Source organism: Gopherus evgoodei, chromosome 4 (assembly GCF_007399415.2).
Source record: "Gopherus evgoodei ecotype Sinaloan lineage chromosome 4, rGopEvg1_v1.p, whole genome shotgun sequence".
NCBI classification, from domain to species: domain Eukaryota; kingdom Metazoa; phylum Chordata; order Testudines; family Testudinidae; genus Gopherus; species Gopherus evgoodei.
Genome location: NC_044325.1, coordinates 133,299,873 through 133,316,033, shown reverse-complemented (window position 1 = coordinate 133,316,033; position 16,161 = coordinate 133,299,873). Strand labels below are relative to the sequence as shown.

Here is a 16,161-nt window from a genome sequence, read left to right as displayed (position 1 = left end):
GGGGAAGGAGAGGTTCTGCCCCAGCTGCTGCAGTCATGGGACTGTGTGAGAATTTCACCCATGCTTGCACGCACACACATGGAAGGGGGGAGGTCTCACTTCAGCTGCTAGGGTCAGAGGCTTACCTGAGGATCTCCAGCCTGGTTTGCAGCCACTCAGGGTGGTGGAGAAACACCTGGCACTGTTGTGAAGTGAGAGTCGCGTCACCCCAAAGGCTTGTAAATGAGAAGGTGAAGGAAAAGAGACCTTTATATATCTATTTAAAGGTTTTATATATCTATTTAAATCTCGTGATTTGGGGGCCTTACTTGTGATTTTTTGCATGCTCAGGCTTAGTCACACTGTACAGTAGCTGGCTGTGGTCAATGTGTAAGGTCAGTTTGTGCCAGGACAGGTTACAAGGGGTCATAGACCCAGCAAAAATAAGGTTTTAAATCAGTCTGGGTTGCTGAGGGGTGCATTTCAAGCATTGTCTTTCCAAAGCTGTTGCTCCTAGATTATGATAGATCTCCACAAACTTTACTCAGACCAGTTTAAGAACTGTTTGAGGTGAATCCTTGCTTCCTCTCCCCTCCCCACAAAGGCCTTGGCTGCACACCTACTTAGACTATAAACTATGTGGGGCAGGGACTGACTTTTTGTTCTATGTTTATACTGTGGGGTCCTGGTCCCTGACTGGGGCTCCTAGGCCCTACTGCAATACAAATAATAATAATAATATATCAGTCTCTCATAGTAGCATCTGGGCTACAGATTTATAACCTGATGTAACCTGGTCATCCCATAAATACGTGGTGACTGAGTTATAACTGGTGGAAGATGGGGCTTTAGTCTCTCTTTACATGATGGCAACAATAGACCAAGTTCAGCTATTTGGCGCCCTTGCTTATCAGACACCAAAGAAATCCATTAAAGAAAAATGCTTTCATATTATCCCCATCTCTGGATATTTGTAAGTTTCAGCCTAGTAAATGCTTGTATCAGACTCCAGAGGCCTCAACCTGCGCTTTGTGGTTCCTTTGTAAACTGATTCCTTAAAAATTCAGGTACAATTTCAATTAACGATTGAATTCCTGAACTGTCTCTGGACAAAGAGAGGTTGCAGCCTACAAAACAGCCCTAACAGAGACAAACAAACATTTATTTAACCCATTGCCTTATTATTTAGACAGCACCATACACGATCATGGTATTTTATAAAACATATAAACAAAGCTCCACGTATTCTGTGATTCTGCAATATCAGCTTCAGTCATTGCCACGGAACCATGCTCCAGAAAATCAGCTTTTGTTTTAAAAATTAAATTTCTAGCTCTTACATTTGGGAAAATAATCTCAAAACATGACCTATGTGTAAGGGCTTGCCTACATTGGAGTTATGCCATAATAGTTATTCCCAAATAACTATTCCTAAATAGTTCCTTGTGCAGACGCTCTTACTCTGCACTGAGTGTCTTGTTCTCAATTAGTTTAATACAGTGGATTAAGATAATTTGGAATAAAACATGCTTATTCCAGAATAAGAGTGTCCACATGTGAGTTAACTGGGAATAGATAATCCTCTTTTAATTCATACCCTATATTATTCCAGATTAATTTTCATGTGTAGACAAACCCTGGCCTACATAATGCCCATTTGAATCTGTAAATAACCTCTAACAATGGCTCTAAGACAGAGATGGATAAACTAGCTAACCTCCAGCCCCTTCCCTGCTGTCCCCCCTCCCCTGCAGCCACGCTGCCGTGCAGGGAGCACTCTGACCCACCGCTCCTTCCAATAAGCCAGTCCTGCCGCTCTTAGTGGCATGGTAACGGGGCAGGGAGCGGGGGGATTGGATAAGGGGTAGGAGGTCCTGTGGGGCAGTCAGGGGACAGGGAGCAGTTGGATAGGAGGTGGGGTCATGGGTGGTGGTCAGGGACAGAGAGTGGTTGGATGGGGTGGAGGTTCTGGTTGGGGGACGGTCAGGGGATGGGTAATAGGGGGGTTGGATAGGCGTGGGAGTCCCGGGGGGCCTGTCAGGGGGCGGGGGTGTGGATAGGGGTCAGGGCAGTCAGCGACAGTGAGTAGGGGGATTAGATAGGGGGCAGGGGTCCTGGGAGGGGGCAGTCAGGGGATAAGGAGCAGGGGGTTGGGTTGGATGGATGGCGGGTTCTGAGGGGGACAGTCAGGGAGCGGAAAGTGGGAGGGGTCGGATAGGGGGCTGGGGCCAGACTGTTTGGGGAGGCACAGCCTTCCCTACCCGGCCCTCCGTACCGTTTCATAACCCCGATGTGGCCCTTAGGCCAAAAAGTTTGCCCGCCCCTGCTCTAAGAGATGTAAACTGCCCCAGCCATCTCACTTTTGGACTATGGACTCCTAGACTCTGCAGATGCAGAATCTTGCATTTTTCCAAAATACCACAGAAATCCGCATTTTTCTGCTGCTAGATGCTGAGCTTTTTGTTTTGTCTCCCAACCCTGCTGGGACCTGCCTGCAGTTGCCTCTTGCTCTCCAACTTTTCTCACAAGAGGGAGGTCATTGTCATTGGATTACATGTTTTCAGTGAGGAGGGACAGGAATGAGACAGGGAACAAGGGCTAGAGTTCAGCTAGGGAGTGTGGGGAGTCTAAAATGAAGGCTGGGCCGCTAGGCAGCCTAGAGACCAGAGCAGTAGCCAAGGCAAGGGGAGCCAAGAAGATTAATTGCTGATACTGACTACAAGTTCCCCCCTTTCCTAGCTCACATGGGGTGAAGGAAGGAAATTCTAAGCCAAGCCACTCAGACAACTGCTGAATTCCATAGGGCAGTGTCAAATGAAGAACACAACAAAATCAATCTATCATTGAAACTAAACATTCAAGGATTGTAATTCAGGGACTGTTTTCAGCTCGAGCTGCTGCTGTTGGATGAGTGGGGATGGGGTATTTCCTGGGTATACGATGAATTATTATAACAGCCGCCACTTTGTGTGATACCAAGGAATGGAAAGAGGACCTCCAGAGCACAAAGCATGCATTATAATAGACTAAGATAGAGAACCAGGATAGCTACCTAAGCTCTCTAATATATCCGCTGTGGCTTGAGCATAGATAAGGTCACATAATACATTGTTTAGTAGGTTTGATTAACATTGCTGCAGAGTTAGGGAGCCCTTGCAATTGAATTTAGGGGGCCTAGCCACAGAATTTGGTCCTAGTGCACCCTGAAGTAGACAGGGCCCAGTACACAATTCCTTTGTATTCTGAAGCAATCCACATGCAATGGTGCCTGCTATCTGTGTTTTCTCTGGTGCAGGAAGGTGGGAATTCTGTAATTAATTCAGACAAATTCAAAAATTGTTTTCTTTACTGCATTAAACATGAAAAAAGAATATGAATATAGTATCCCATTGTTGATTTTGATATTACATATGAGGGTTTGTCTACACAACAGGTGAGAGGTGTAATTCCCAGCTCAGGTAGATGTACACGCACTAGTTCTGTTCAACTAGCTCCTAAAAATAGCTGTGTGGTTGCAGAGGTTTAGGCTAGCTGCCCACGTGCAATCTCACCTGCCACTCTATGTATGGACTCAGGCAGCTAGCCCAGGCTGCTGCGGCCACACTGCTGTTTTTAGGTGCTAGTTCAAGCAGAGCTAGCGTGTGTATGTCTACCCAAGCTGGGAATTACACCTCCTTCCTGCTGGGTAGACATACTCCAATTGATTTGAAGGTGCCCCTGCTATTATATGTAAAACTAGCCACACTCAGATACTTTCCCCAGTGATATATAAACAAAAAAAATGATTGGTTAAAAATTACGTAAGTGCAGCATTTATTCAACCCAGCCCAGAGCCCTTCAATAAGTGTGGTGCGCTGTGGCCTTTATCTATGTTTCATGCAATGGTGTTGCTTTTTCCCTGAGACAATGTGGTATCAGGAAACAAGTGTGATGATGATAAACTGGGTTCCACTGTATGAAATTCAAGGATCAAAGCATTGCAAAGGGATATCTATATACATATGTATGGAGGACCAGTGTTTATCTGAAGGTGAATTATTTGCAAAAAAGTGTACTGTGCATTTCAAACTCACAGGTGTCAGTCTAAAGTGAATCTGTTCTACCACCATATTCAAATTAACTTTAGGACTAAGTCCTGAGGCAAAACACTAGATATTGAAGTGTATGGTTCAAACCTGCACTGGCAAGCAGGACTGGTCTAGTGTCTCTCCATCTTTTATAATTCATTTAGGTATTTGTAGGTGGCATCCCATCCATGCACCCAAACTTCTTTAGCTTGCAATAGCCAAGGTGCCATGGCAGCAGACGGAGAAAAGCCATTAAGTTACAAACAGCACATCCTATCACTTGTACACAACAGACACCACCTCAAAAAGATCCCTTTCAGATGCCAAAGGAAAGGGGTAGTCTTTAATGGCTGTTAAAAATGCCATCTTCAGTCTGCTGCTGGCTAGAAGACTGCACCCCATCCTGTAAAGCGCTGACCTGGCCATTATATTTTACGTTTTCACACTCTCTTGGTTGGACTACTGCAGCTCACTCTAGCTAGGAATGAGCACCCCAACATTATAAAAAGCATTAATTGGTTCAGAATGCAGCAGCCCACCTCCATACTGTCATTGATTGCTGAGAGTACATCATCCTGGCACTCTGCTCACTATGCTGCAGTGTTATGGGGAGCCGGTTCACATTCCACCTCTGCACAATTTTTTTAAAAAACTCTTTATTTAGGAAGTTTGAACAGGTTTATAAATCTTTGCCATGTAAATATCAGAGACAAAACAATAATTATTACAACAGTGAGCTTTTCGAGAAACATTATTACCACTTACAAAGCTAATCTTAAGCCTCACTTCTTCAGCCGAAGCTTTTCCACAGCCATAAAGTGATGTTGAAAATAGTTTAGCTGATAGTGTATTTGTAGAGAGAAAACCTTTCTGAGCCTATCACCGAAAGTGTAATAAGAAACTGGCAGCTGCAGACAGGGCCACCCAGCGGAGGGTGGGGGGCAAGTGGGGCAATTTGCCCCAGGCCCCCATGAGAATATAGTATTCTACAGTGTTGCAACTTATTTTTATGGAAGGGGCCCCCAAAATTGCTTTGCCCCAGGCCCCCTGAATCCTCTGGGCGGCCCTGGCTGCAGATCATTTTCTTGGTGTCAAGAGACCCAAATGACATCTTTTCCCACAGTAGGACAGTGTTTGGAGCTGTAATAATCTATCATTGGTTCTTAGCCTATTTACCATTGTAGGCTGCATCTAATACTACCTGTATGGCCCTGAAGGATGATGTCTTATGGGCTGCAGCTCTGTGCTGATTGGGCCACAAGTGGCCTGCAGGCTGCGAACCACTGACTGGAGAGAGATTTCTTTGGTTGTGTCAGAAGGCATGGAGCTCCCTAGCCAATAACTGCTCGACCGCCTTTTAGTCTTGTGTGTCCTATATGAGCTTTGAACATGTTGATTATATCTGAGTATAGAATAATAGCATTTGAAAATAATGAACAACGCAGTATGCGGCTATTAGGAAATTTATTATAAAATAGATTTATCCATTTTTCAGTAATTTCTCTGTGAAAAAAAATGAGACAAAAAAAGCACTATCATGACGGAACTGTTAAATAACTCAAACCCACTCACCAGAGGATGTGAGCACCTCATTGTAAGACAATTTGACTTCTTTATGGTCATGCTGCCAGCCCCAGTATCAGCTCAACTCTTTAATGCACTTGGGAGAAACATCTTAAAATTCACCAACATACATAAAAATATACCAGCTGTTATAGAGGAAATGAGGCTGCATTTCCTTTTGCTTGTGGATTCTGCCGAGGTCCTAAAATGACCTATTGTAACCTGACTGTTTAAAGCTTACTAAAGGTTCCTCCCTCTGCTTGTATCAGTCACATGAAATTGTATAATCTCAATTGCAGCCTTTGCCAGCAGAGCTGGAGTGACCTAAATTCTGTCTGATGACCCCATTCTTCAAATTATTGTTATATAAGGAAGCTGGTGCCACATAGGAGAGATCCTCAGGAAGGAGCCAGGGCTGACCCTAGCAAATCACTTGGGAGATCCCCAGAAAGGAGACAGCAGCTGATTCTGGGAAGGGCTCAAGGATCACCAAGAAGGAGGTAAATAACATGAAACATGCTTAACAAGGCTGCAAGCAAACCAGGAAATGACAGTCTCTCTCGCTGGCCCAAACTCGTGGCCATCAAGTATTTGCAGTGTTTTTAGGGGGAACCCTGCTCCCATTCAGTCTGCTTCAAAATCCAATATAGCAATAGTGATGTTACTGTGACCCTTATTGCACAGGAAAGGGCAGACTCCTTCATAAGAGACCCCTCCCTGTCCCTGCCCAATCCCCCTCTGGAGTGAACCCCATGTGAGCCAATCTCTGCTCAACCCACCACCAAGTCCTGTGGGACAGCACTACAGGCCCCTGGCAATGTCCCCAGGCCTGCTACCCCTACATACCCCAGCCATCCAACGCATTTTGTGAGAACCATAAACTTATTAGGGGATTCTGGTTTGACTTTCAATGTAATAGTCTGGTATCCAGTTTAGGCCCTTAAAGGTTCTGGACCCATGTTGCTTACTGAAAGCAACCAGTTTCTTTTTTATAAATTGTATTAAAACTCTTAAATTAAGATTTAAAAAAAAAAGAAAAAACTATCACTGGAGCTAAGCCATCATTATTAGTACTAAACAAATAACTCCATGAAATCAACAAGTTGCGTCTCAATATTGGATTGGACTTGTATCAACAGATTAATAAAAATAACAATGGGGGATATACCAATCTCCTAGAACTGGAAGGGACCTTGAAAAGGCATTGAGTCCAGCCCCCTGCCTTCACTAGAAGGACAAAGTCCTGATTTTTGCCCCAGATCCCTAACTGGCTCCCTCAAGAATTGAACTTACTACCCTGGGTTTAGGGAGGCCAATGCTCAAACCACTGAGCTATCCCTCTCCCCTACTGAAGTAAGTTCCTAAGTAGGTAGCTGTGTTTGGTTACTGATTGTACTAAAGAATTTTAACAAAGTCAATCAAATCTATAATTTGAATCAAGCAGCCTAATACTGAAACCAGATCATCAGATGATCCTCAGAGCCAATTATAAAGCATCCTTCTTATGGTTTGTCTACATAGGGAAATTACACCGGTGTAAAACAAGATGTGAATTAAAAGTGCTGTAGTTACACCAATAGAGCTCTGAATGTGGACATTCACTCCAATATAAGAGTTTTTTCTTCGTTTAGCTTGTTATTTTGGCAGAGGTTAAAGCTAAACCAAAATAGTCATTCTTAAACCGGAATAAGTGTCCACATAGGGAGTTCTATCGGTATAACTACAGCACATTGAATTCACACCTTACCATATACCGGTATAACTCACCCATGTAGGCAAACCCTAACCCTTTTGGATGGGGTATACAAACCCCACACTGGGACGGAAGCAGGTAAAGGACAGTACTGGGCCCAGCTAGCCTGTTAAACTTGCAGAGAATGTGCCAACTGAAGAAAAGGTTGAAAAGGGAGCAACCATAGCTCAGAAGGCTGGAAAAGAGCACAGAGCTACCCTAAAGGCTTTTGCCAAAAGGGGCTAGATACGCCTCCCTGAAGTACCAGGACTGAACTGTGAGCTTGCTCGGGGGTGATGGTTTGGTTTCCCTTTCCCCTATCTGGGACCAGAAACAGAGAGAAGCAGTGGTAGGAAGTGACCCGGGCAGGGTAACTCAGAGGGTCCTGTGACATTCTGTATCTCGGGGGAACAACTTGCACCCCCATGTTCATCCTTATATGATTGTGTGGTATGTCATGTCGGGTGTCTTTGGAAGGTTCATGATGCACTGAGCAGTATTGTTATAGTGAGGTTATAGGTTGTAATTTCATGTATATAGTTATGAGGCTGAAAATGTGTCCTCATGGCTTAAAACAAGCCCAGGCAAAACACTCCAGGAAAAGAGGGGCAGTTCACACCTTATCAGAGCATGTATGGGACAAACCCAGCCCAGCCTACCAGGAACAAAGGACATTGGCCTAGGCAGCAAGAAAGTGAGTCACCCCACTTCCCTTGGTCAGTCAGGGACTACGATGAGATAATGCTCACCTGACTCTGATGGGGGACAGCAAAGCCAAGAGGGAAGAAAGAGCATGATAAAAGGGAGAGATGTTGGCCATGCTCTTCCTCTCTCTTCCACCTCCATCTACAGACATCACCATCAAGCGACTGAAGTGCTGATCAAAGGGGAGAGGCTGTCTGAAGGGCAACCAGACAGCCTGTGGGGAGAAGCATCTAAGTTTGTAAGGACACTGAAAGTGTTAAGGTCAGCTTAGAATGTGTTTTGTTTTTATTTGACCAAATCCAACTTGTTGTGCTTTGACTTATAATCATTTAAAATCTATCTTTTGTAGTTAATAAATGTTTGTTTATTCTACCTGAAGCATTTGGTTTGAAGTGTGTTTAGAGACTGCCCTTGGGATAACAAGCCTGGTACATGTCAATTTCTTTGTTAAAATGACAAACTCATATCAGCTAGAAGCGTCCAGCAGGTATAACGTGACACTGCAAGACGAAGGTTCCTAGGGTTGTGTCTGGGACTGGAGATACTGGCTGGTGTCATTCGGTTGCACAATCTAAGCAGTTTACATGCTAGAGGCTGTGCGTGAACAGCCCAGGAGTGGGGGTTCTCACAGCACAGCAGGGTAAGGCTGGATCCCAGAGTCAAGGATTGGAGTGACCCAGCAGCTCACCGGTCCAGATAACACCCGGGAATGTCACAGTCTCCCCTGGAAGTCTAATGCTGCTGACTCTCCTAAGGTCCTGGGTCAGAGCCCGGTGAAGTGGGTGGGCCTGGGCTCCGCTACCCCTGCCCCATGACTGAGTGGATGCTAATCACTAGGCATTCCAGACCACTAGGCTTTACATCTTTCCATTCCCTCCTCCTCTGAGAACTATTATACTGGATACTCATGATAAGCAGAAATCTATCAGCTCTCATTTATCAGAAGTTACAGGTAAAAATCCGGTGAAATGTGCTATATAAGACCTAAGTAGTATTACACTCAAGACTTCTGAACACAGAACACTCTTTAATTAGTGCCTTTATGAGACAATATTTAGGGTCATTTAAACCTGGGGAACTTTTCTTACTAGTACCTCCCTCATGTGGGATTTATGAATGCCTCCAAACCCATGCATGCCTACAGCCACACTTTCAGAGCCTGACAATAAAGAAATTAAAAGGCTGGGATGTCTCGCAGCTAACAGAAACTTAAACATAAGAATGGCCAGACTGGGTCAGACAAATGGTCCATCTAGCCCAGTATCCTATCTTCTGACAATGGCTTGAGCCAGATGCTTCAGACAGAATGAACGAACAGGTTAATTTTTTAGTGATCTGCCCCGTCGTCCAGTCCCAGCTTCTGGCAGTCAGAGGTTCAGGGATACCCAGAGCGTGGGGTTGCATCCCTGCCCATCTTGGCTAATAGCCACTGATGGGCCTATCCTCCGCGAACATATCGAATTATTTTTTGAACTCACTTATACTTTTGGCCTTCATGACATCCCTGGCAACGAGTTCCACAGGTTGACTGTGCATTGTGTGAAGTACTTCCTTTTATTTGCTTCAAACCTGCTGCCTATTCATTTCATTGGGTGACCCCTAGGTTCTTGTGTTATGTGAAGGGGTAAACACTTCCCTATTCACTTTCTCCAGACCATTCATGATTTTATAGACGTCTATCATATCCCAGCTTAGTCATCTCTTTTCCAAGATGAACAGTCCTATTCTTATTAATCTGTCCTCATACAGAAGCTGTTCCATAACCCTTATAATTTATGTTGCCCTTTTCCGTACTTCTTCCAATTCTAACACATCTTTTTTGAGATGGGATGATCAGAATGCCACATAGTATTCAAGGTGTGGGCATACCCTGGATTTATAGAGGGGCATTTACTGACTTATTATCTATCCTTTTGCTAATGGTTAGCTTTTTTGTTAGCTTGTTAGCTTTTTTTGACTACTGCTGCACATTGAGCAGATGTTTTCAGAGAACTATCCACAATGACTCCAAAATCTATCTTTAGTGGGAGCAGCTAATTTAAACTGACGGTGGATTTGCATGCTATTCATCTCCTGCAGCCTCCAGAAGCCTTGTAGAATAGGAGTTGGAACTACAGACGAGGAGCTAGACAGTGATGGCTCAGAACTTGTCTCTAGCAGATCTTCAGATGCAGAGAGATTGGATCAAAGTTTGGAATGTCCTGTTTGCTGATTTAGTGACTTCCTCTCCATAAGATGATCAGTCTTGGAGATTCTGGAACAACACTCTGCCCTCAGATGACTTGTTCACCTGAAAGGAGAGGCTTCTCAGCCTTACCCTTGATTTGCCAGTTTGCCTGCTCCACCTTGCAGCAGTTCCCTCCAAGGTCTTTGCATAAGTCAGGTGCAAGGCTTATCTTTGAGCCACAGAGTTGAGTTCAACTGAGTTTGAATTATATCTTCATGAGCAAGCATCAACCAGCTGAAGTCCTGCTTAAGCTAGAAAATTTAAAAATATTCACTATTTGCCATATCATAGAGGCTATTGGTGTGTGACTCCCCTCGCCTGCCAAAAAATTATTTATATAATTCAGATACTTTTGAGGAAACTGGCTTGACCTCAACTGGGTAAAATGTCTTAGAGAAACGTGTCACCAATTCATGGAAAATTCAGTATAAAACCCCTATAAAAATAACTAATGGGAAAACCCCTAAGGGTATGTCCACACTGCAGTAAAATACTCATGGTTGGCTTGGGTCAGCTGACTCAGGCTCATGAGGCTCAGACTATGGGGCTGAAAATTGCAGTGCAGATGTTGGGGCTTGGGTTGGAGCCTGGTCCCTGAGACCCCACAAAGAGGGACAACAAAGCCAAGGGCTCCAACATTCATTCATTCACCAGCAAAATAATATTAAATACAGAACTTATTATAGATTTCAGCATCTCCACTGTGAATCTGAACCAAGGACTGTTCTTATTCCTCTTGCAAACAAGGAATTCTAGTAACCTTCCTCTTTTGGAACTAGGCTGTGGGTCAGGCAGCTTATCTTCTGAAATCTAAATCTTGATAAAGAAAGGTTAGGACTCATCAAAATGAAACCCACTGACAATATAAAATTATAAGTGTTGTGTAAGGTCTCCTTGGCCCATGTGGACTTTTCTTCTCTTATTTTCTAGCTGTCTTTAAAACTGGAAAAAGACTGTGCTGATCTCAGTGTCACTCCCTGCTTCCCGCCCCCCACCATTCCCCCTCAACCATCAAATGCCCAGGAGCTGATTCCCACCCTCAGACTCCATGGCCCCACCCCAGTTCTTACCTCCCGCAAACCCAGGATCATCAGCCACCAAGGAATTGTCCTAACGAACTCCATCAGCCTCCCTGCATCCCGCCCCCCCGCCCAGGATTCCCTCATAGCTCCTCCCGGGATTCTCCCATAGCTCCCCCGAACCCCTCCCCGGGATTCTCCCATTACTCCACCGAACCCCTCCCCGCGATTCTCCCATAGCTCCCCCCGGGATTCTCCCATAGCTCCACCGAACCCCTCCCCGGGATGCTCCCATAGCTCCCCCCGGGATTCTCCCATAGCTCCACCGAACCCCTCCCCGGGATGCTCCCATAGCTCCCCCCGGGATTCTCCCATAGCTCCACCGAACCCCTCCCCAGGATGCTCCCATAGCTCCCCCCGGGATTCTTCCATAGCTCCACCGAACCCCTCCCCGCGATTCTCCCATAGCTCCCCCCGGGATTCTCCCATAGCTCCACCGAACCCCTCCCCGGGATTCTCCCATAGCTCCACCGAACCCCTCCCCGGGATGCTCCCACAGCTCCCCCCGGGATTCTCCCATAGCTCCACCGAACCCCTCCCCGGGATGCTCCCATAGCTCCCCCCGGGATTCTTCCATAGCTCCACCGAACCCCTCCCCGGGATGCTCCCATAGCTCCCCAACACAGACACACCCAGATTCCCTCATAGCTCCCCCTCCCTCACGGGATTCCCAGGCCCCTCGGGCAGCTCAGAGCGCAGCGGCCTCCCAGGGGCGGTCCCCGCCGGCGAAAGCAGGAAGCGAGGCCGGCTCTGGTAGAGACGCCGGGGCAGCGGAGCGAGGAAGGTAACAATCCCCCCTCCCCCCTGGAGAACAATGGGCTCTCCCTCCCCCCCCGTGAGAGTGGGACATTCCGACCCCCCCTCCCTTCCAGGGAGATACGTGGGCGCCTCCGCTCTACCACGCCCCTTCGCAAAACAGCTGGGAACCTCTGTTCAGTGACAGTGGGATAGTGCTCATGCCTGTCCTCTGCAGTGGGGGCTCATCGCCCAGGGGTGGCAATGGGGTCCCTGCTCCCTCCAAAGCAGTGTGATTCCCCCCCGGGGTGGCAATGGGGCTTCCTGCCCGGCCCCGGCCCCGGCCCGGCCCCGGCCCCAAGTAGTGAGAACCCCTCAGGGGTGGCAATGGAGCCTCCTGCCCTTCCCCCCCTAAGCAGTGAAATCCCCCCAGGGGTGGCAATGGGGCCTCTTGCCCTGCCTCCCCTCCCCCCGAAGCAGTGAGGTGGCTGTGAGCACAGGACCAATAGTACTGGACACTGCCAATACAGAAAAGACACATGATCCCTCCCCCTGTGTCTTACACATGAACACACATGCACAAACACACATACAAACACCAAGTATCAGGGCATCATCCACAAAAACAACAAGGAGTCTGGTGGCACCTTAAAGACTAACATTTATTTGGGCATAAGCTTTCATGGGTAAAAAAACCTCACTTCTTCAGATGCATGGAGTGAAAATGACATATACAGGCATTATATAATGACACATGAAGAGAAGGGAGTTGCCTCACAAGTGGAGAGCCAGTGTTGACAGGGCTAATTCGATCAGGGTGGATGTGATCCATTCCCAATAATAGATGAGGAGGTGTCAATTCCAGGAGCGGCAAAGCTGCTTTTGTAATGAGCCAGCCACTCCCAGTCCCTATTCAAGCCCAAATAAATGGTGTTAAATTTGCAAATGAATTTTAGTTCTGCTGTTTCTCTCTGAAGTCTGTTTCTGAAGTTTTTTTGTTCAAGAATACTTACTTTTAAATCTCTTATAGAATGTCCAGGGAGATTAAATTGTTCTCCTACTGGCTTTTGTATGCTACCATTCCTGATGTCCGATTTGTGTCCATTTATTCTTTTATGTAGGAAGTGTCCGGTTTGGCCAATGTACATGGCAGAGGGGCATTGCTGGCACATGATGGCATATATAACATTAGTAGATGTGCAGGTGAATGAGCCCTTGATGGTGTGGCTGATGTGGTTGGGTCCGCTGATGGTGTCGCTAGAGTAGATATGGGGACAGAGTAGGCAACGAGGTTTGCTACGGGGATTGGTTCCTGGGTTAGTGTTTCTGTGGTGTGGTGTGTAGTTGCTGGTGAGTATTTGCTTCAGGTTGGGAGGTTGTCTGTAAGCGGGGACTGGCCTGCCTCCCAAGGTCTGTGAGAGACCAGGAACCCCTGGCTCTTTCCCCTCCCTGGATAGTGGAGCAGGAGCCTCCCTTAAGTGGTAGTTATAGAGGGGTCCTCAAAGCTTCCCCTCCCCCAGCTGTGATATGAGGATCCTACCAACACCTATCCCAATACTGAAATCCTCTGCTTCTGCTCCCCACAGTGAGGGTGGGACAGCCCCTCCTCCCTTGGAAGTGAAAATCCCGCTCCAAGAGTGGCATCCTCCTGAATGTGCCCTGAGTATGCATTCCTAGCCCTGCCACTGGCCTGCTGAGTGACCTTTGGCAAATCACTTTCCGCCTCTGTGCCTCGTTTTCCCTTTTGTAAAATGGGGATAACAATATAAAGTGATTTGAGATCTACAGATAAAAAGTGCTAAATAAGAACTAGCTCTTAATTTTGAAATGAAAAGCTGAAATTTTCCATGGAATGATTCTGGCAAAATGTGTTTTGATAAGTGTCAAAATATCAGTTCCAACAGGATCAAGCCATTTCATTTTGATTTGTTTTGTTTAGGCTTTTATATTAAAACACTAAATATAATATACATGCATAATATTAATTATATAAAATGTGTTTTGATAGTGTCAAAACATCAGTTCCAACAGGATCAAGCCATTTCATTTTGATTTGTTTTGTTTAGGATTTTATATTAAAACACTAAATATAATATATATGCATAATATTAATTATATATAATTATGTTTAATGTTTTATATTATATTAAAAGTCTAAAAGAAATGAATCTAAAGGAAACATTTTGACTTTTTCTCCATACAATAATTTCATCCAAGTTGACATGTGTCCACAGAATGTTTCAGTTTCAACAAAACTGCATTTTTCGAAGGGAATTTGCCCTATCAAAAAGTTTGGACCAGATCTAGTTATTAGTATTGCTGAAGGTTGGGCTCTATGCCAGAGTGGAGGGGGAAGATGGGAAAGAGTTTCGTCTGATTTTGATTCTCTGCTGATTTGTAATGAAGGGAGATATGCTGCTTTGGGGGAGACTGGTGCATTTTATGAGTGGGAAAGTGTGTAGTCAGAAATAAGAGGGGAGGAACGTGTGTTGGGGCCAGGGGGTTCATTACATCTGTAAGAACAAATGTGCCTATCTGATGCTCTGTTCCAGATGTTTGATATTATTTTTGTTGTAACACTTCCCCAAAAACCTTGCTGTCTCAGCTATGCCCGTGTTGTGAGGTGTCATATCTTCTAGAGCCCGCCCAGTCTAATTGAGGAAAGCTTCTGGCAGTGCTAATGAGCTACGTGTATCAATCAGTTTTTTTACAGTGCTGTCAACTGCTCAAAGTTCCATTTTAGCTGTTAATGGGCTTCCCTCTTTAATTGGGATTTGGAAATCCCTCCACTTCAGGAATTCCCTCTTTTACAGATCTCAAGTAAATGCCCAACATGCCTCACCGGACCATTCATCTCTTCCGGAAGGGACTTCGGCTCCATGACAACCCAACTCTGCTGGCTGCACTGGAGTCCTCAGAGGTTGTGTATCCAGTCTACATTCTGGATAGAAAGTTCCTGATGTCTGCAATGAATATGGGAACTCTACGCTGGCACTTCCTGCTGCAGTCCCTCGAGGATCTGCAGAGGAACCTAACTAAACTGGGCTCTTGCTTACTGGTTATTCAAGGAGAGTATAAGTTGGTTCTTCGAGACCATATTAAAAAGTGGAACATTAACCAGGTGACTCTAGATGCTGAGATTGAACCATTTTACAAAGAGATGGAGAGGACCATACAAGTTCTGGGCAGAGAGATGGGATTTGATGTGCTTTCTTTGAGGGGGCACACGCTTTATGACATCAGACGGTATGTAACTGCCACAAGGCAATTTCTCAATGATCTTTTGTTTATGTTTAGTTTTAACAAATATCAGTGGGAAATGCCTAGTGATTCTGATTCTTTTAGATTCTAATATTTGAGCTTTTAGAGCGTTGAGCTTCCTGGGATGAATGTAACATTGTGTGCCAGTCAGTAAGAACCAGAGGAGGGAATGCACATGAATTGGAATTGAAATTAGAATTGGGGCTGTGATTTGGTATGCTAGTTATAATGTTTTATTAATATGTACCCTTTGGCCATTGGATTTGGTTCAAGCCTTCATATAATCTACTCTTTAAAAAACAAAATCCAAATCGGCAGGGAAGGATGCAATTATATTTTTTTTACCCATTTCATCTGATTATATCAGTGTTTATTTTCAAGCACTAGGGGTTTTCTAATCAGCTTAACGTTTGCCCATGAAAGAAATTAAAATGCAAACACTACCAATCAGATACTGTTTGTGGTTTATTCAAAACCGAATGGCTGCAGATATTGGAGATTCATTATAAATTTGGAGATCAAACAGTGTTTTGCATTATTAATTAATAAACTGCTGATCCTGTAGACACTTGCGCATGTGAGCAAATCTGTATATATGGAGCGCCTTGTTGAATTCAAAGGCATATTTGCATGCATAAATTTATTCATATGGATAAGCATTTACAGGATTGGGGCCTCAGTAATTGATTGCTGGACAGAAGTGACAGCAAAGGAGGGCACCATCAACATTTTAATTTCTCTTGTCTGCATATTTTGTTGATTGATAGTAGATAGGTTAATTGAATTGTTTTTGGCTGGAGGATTAAATTTATG

At 45.1% G+C, this 16,161-nt stretch overlaps 1 protein-coding gene across 7 annotated transcripts in view; it reads left to right on the top strand.

Annotated features, from left to right (window-relative positions):
- The first annotated feature begins 12,072 nt into the window (after positions 1-12,072).
- The window catches only part of LOC115650769 (cryptochrome-1-like), a 46,978-nt gene continuing 42,889 nt past the window's right edge, over positions 12,073-16,161 (top strand). For all 7 annotated transcript variants that reach the window (XR_004000215.1, XM_030561162.1, XM_030561161.1 and 4 more), the window contains exons 1-2: positions 12,073-12,136; positions 14,901-15,333. Coding sequence is in view for 6 of the 7 variants with exons in the window: in XM_030561162.1 (XP_030417022.1) it covers positions 14,912-15,333 (422 nt within the window). In the remaining variant the exon portion in view is untranslated. The remainder of the gene's footprint in view (positions 12,137-14,900; positions 15,334-16,161) is intronic.